Source organism: Salvelinus alpinus, chromosome 11 (genome assembly GCF_045679555.1).
Source record: "Salvelinus alpinus chromosome 11, SLU_Salpinus.1, whole genome shotgun sequence".
Classification (NCBI taxonomy): domain Eukaryota; kingdom Metazoa; phylum Chordata; class Actinopteri; order Salmoniformes; family Salmonidae; genus Salvelinus; species Salvelinus alpinus.
In genome coordinates this window covers 9,659,604-9,662,759 of record NC_092096.1, presented here as the reverse complement: position 1 = coordinate 9,662,759, position 3,156 = coordinate 9,659,604, and the positions used below count along the sequence as shown (strand labels likewise).

General features: G+C 44.2%; 1 protein-coding gene across 1 annotated transcript; it reads right to left on the bottom strand.

The window, feature by feature from the left end:
* Nucleotides 1-240: 240 nt before the first annotated feature.
* On the bottom strand, nt 241-2,933 carry LOC139534847 (interferon gamma 1-like). The gene is made up of 4 exons (XM_071334301.1): nt 2,781-2,933; nt 1,989-2,063; nt 1,175-1,369; nt 241-357 (listed from the first exon to the last, which is right to left on the bottom strand). The coding sequence occupies exons 1-4, from the start codon at nt 2,931-2,933 to the stop codon at nt 241-243; spliced, it is 540 nt and encodes a 179-aa protein (XP_071190402.1).
* Nucleotides 2,934-3,156: the final 223 nt, after the last annotated feature.

Below are 3,156 nucleotides of genomic sequence, written 5' to 3'. Positions count from 1 at the left end.
TTTAAGATCATATCATTCAATTCATGAAAACACGGCCATTTCAGGTAATATATGAAATGATATGGATTAATTTACTTCTACCCGATGCCTTTAATGAAGGTGTTCGGTTGTGTTTTTATTTCTGCAGGTTTCTCCGCTTGAAGTGGATACCGGTAGTGAAATGACATCACACTTTCCTAATGTATTACAGTCTGTCGTCTCCTCTGTCTTCAATCAGTCAGTTGGTGGTTCTGTCTGGTCTCAGCCCTGTGTGGGGTTCTTGACTCTCGGATGGAGAATGGTCCCCAGCTGGGAAGCTCTCTGGTAGACCACTTTGAACTCATTCACAGCCTTCCTCTGGACAACAGCATCATTGGTCTAAACAGAAGTGACAACATACATTTAGAGAGACGTCATTATCTTGACCTGACCAGTGGAGTGTCCACACTTGGAAGATGGCATTCAGACAACAATGGACTTTTAAAACTATGAGACGCACAAGCACACATTTACTCTCTCTCTCTCTCTCTCTCTCTCTCTCTCTCTCTCTCTCTCTCTCTCTCTCTCTCTCTCTCTCTCTCTCTCTCTCTCTCTCTCTCTCTCTCTCTCTCTCTCTCTCTCTCTGTCTCTCTCTCTCTCTCTCTCTCTCTGTCTCTGTCTCTCTCTCTCTCTCTGTCTCTGTCTCTCTCTGTCTCTGTCTCTGTCTTTCTCTTTCTCCCTCTCTCTCTCTCTCTCTCTCTCTCTCTCTTTCTGTCTCTCTCTCTTTCTGTCTCTCTCTCTCTCTCCCTCTCCCTCTCTCTCTCTCTCTCTCTCTCTCTCTCTCTCTCTCTCTCTCTCTCTCTCTCTCTCTCTCTCTCTCTCTCTCTCTCTCTCTCTCTCTCTCTCTCTCTCTCTCTCTCTCTCTCTCTCTCTCTCTCTCTCTGTCTCTGTCTCTCTCTCTCTCTCTGTCTCTGTCTCTCTCTGTCTCTGTCTCTGTCTCTCTCTTTCTCCCTCTCTCTCTCTCTCTCTCTCTCTCTTTCTGTCTCTCTCTCTTTCTGTCTCTCTCTCTCTCTCCCTCTCCCTCTCTCTCTCTCTCTCTCTCTCTCTCTCTCTCTCTCTCTCTCTCTCTCTCTCTCTCTCTCTCTCTCTCTCTCTCTCTCTTTATCTCACACACAATAGTTTTTTAATACTAAGTGAATAACAGTTTAGTCTTGACCTTAATGTCCTTCAGATCCTGTATCTTCATCTTCACTCTGTCCTGGTAGTAGCTCCTCTTCAGATCCTCCACCTTCCCGCGGAGTCTGCTGAGGCCCTGCTTGACTTCCTCTGGATGGTTCTCCTTCAGCATGTTGGAGAAGATGTTTAGGTACACATCCAGAGTGGCATTCAGGAGCAGCCACTGTTCATGCTTCTAATGGAGAGAAGACCACAAAGGGAGAGAGAGAGAGAGAGAGAGAGAGAGAGAGAGAGAGAGAGAGAGAGAGAGAGAGAGAGAGAGAGAGAGAGAGAGAGAGAGAGAGAGAGAGAGAGAGAGCAAGAGAGAGAAAAGGCACACCATTAACAATGAGTACGTCTTCAGTACATGTGACAGCAGGTTGACAGGGCTACCAGGTTGAATCTACAATAGCAGGGCCAGCAGGTTGAATCTAAAATAGCAGGGCCAGCAGGTTGAATCTATAATCATAGGGCTACCAGGTTGAATCTACAATAGCAGGGCTAGCAGGTTGAATCTACAATAGCAGGGCTAGCAGGTTGAATCTACAATAGCAGGGCTAGCAGGTTGAATCCACAATAACAGGGCCAGCAGGTTGAATCTATAATCATAGGGCCAGCAGGTTGAATCTACAATAGCAGGGCCAGCAGGTTGAATCTATAATCATAGGGCCAGCAGGTAGAATATACAACAGCAGGGCTAGCAGGTTGAATCTACAAATAATGTTGGCTTTAAAATGGAATAATCCAACTATGTACAGAACTTTTTGAGTTCAGTAACATTTGTTGAAAAACGGAAATGAATATGAGATATTTACCTCAAACTTGACATCAAGCTCTACCATGAGGTTCCGGAAGACAGGTTCGCCTACCAATTTGGTGTCCAGCAGATTCTGAACAAAATGAGTACATTTGACATTTAGCACACAGAGTTTTAAGAACAACTTATCATATAGATCTTGTCTTTTTCTAAATGTCTACATTTAGAATTTTGAAAATACATCCCTTTAATTTACTGATTTCGCCATCACAATCAAATTATGTTACTCAGGCCACCTTTCAATCTCCTCCCCCTATTAGACAACCTCACAGTAGTCGATGGTTCTCTCTGATGGTGGGAACTACTGTAACTGTGGACATCATAGCCCACATCTAACCCTTGGGGGGCTTTGAACAGTTGCATGAAACTTTGAGACCCAGATGAAGAAGTGATAAAATCCCAAGACGTCTGTAAATTGACTGTAAGTTTCTTGTTTGTCATCTGCTGAAGGCCAGGAGAAGGGAACCTCTCAGTAGTACAGGACAGGACTGTCATAGTACCACATGCATTAGGCATTATAAGATATTATGAACCGGGCGGGTCGAGCCCTGAATGCTGATTGGCTGAAAGCTATGATATATCAGACCCTACATCACAAAAAAATGACTTATTTAAGGTTCTAATTACATTGGTAACCTCTTTAAAATAGCAAGAAGGCACCTCAGGGGTTTGTGGCATGTGGCCAAAGTAGTGCACTATGAACTGAATAGGGTGCTGTTTGGGACACATCCATGACCACGGACCAGAGAAATCAGTTTAAACAGGTTTAAGGCTTTCTATTGTAACTCACCAAAGGGCCTTTCAGAGTGTCGATGTCTCTCTCCATGTTTTCGGACACGAAGTTGGACCCAAGGTCAGAGCCAGAGTGGTGGGGGCGTCCCAGAACCACTACAGAGCAGAATCCCAAACATACTAACACAACAAGATCCAGGGCTGAATTCATATTATTATCCTGGTTACAGTGGCTCACGTTTCTTTCAATCCACAGAACAAAAGCCTCGCAAAATATATCAAAATATGCCCTTGAGAAGTCTTTGAGAAGTCCTTTGAAGTCTTTGAGAAGTCTTTTGAAGTCTTTGAGAAGTCTTTCAAGGAGTCCTTTTAGAGTTAAGCTGTGGAGTCTCTGTTGACTGTACCTGTCTGTAGATGGAGTGTCAATGTGAGTC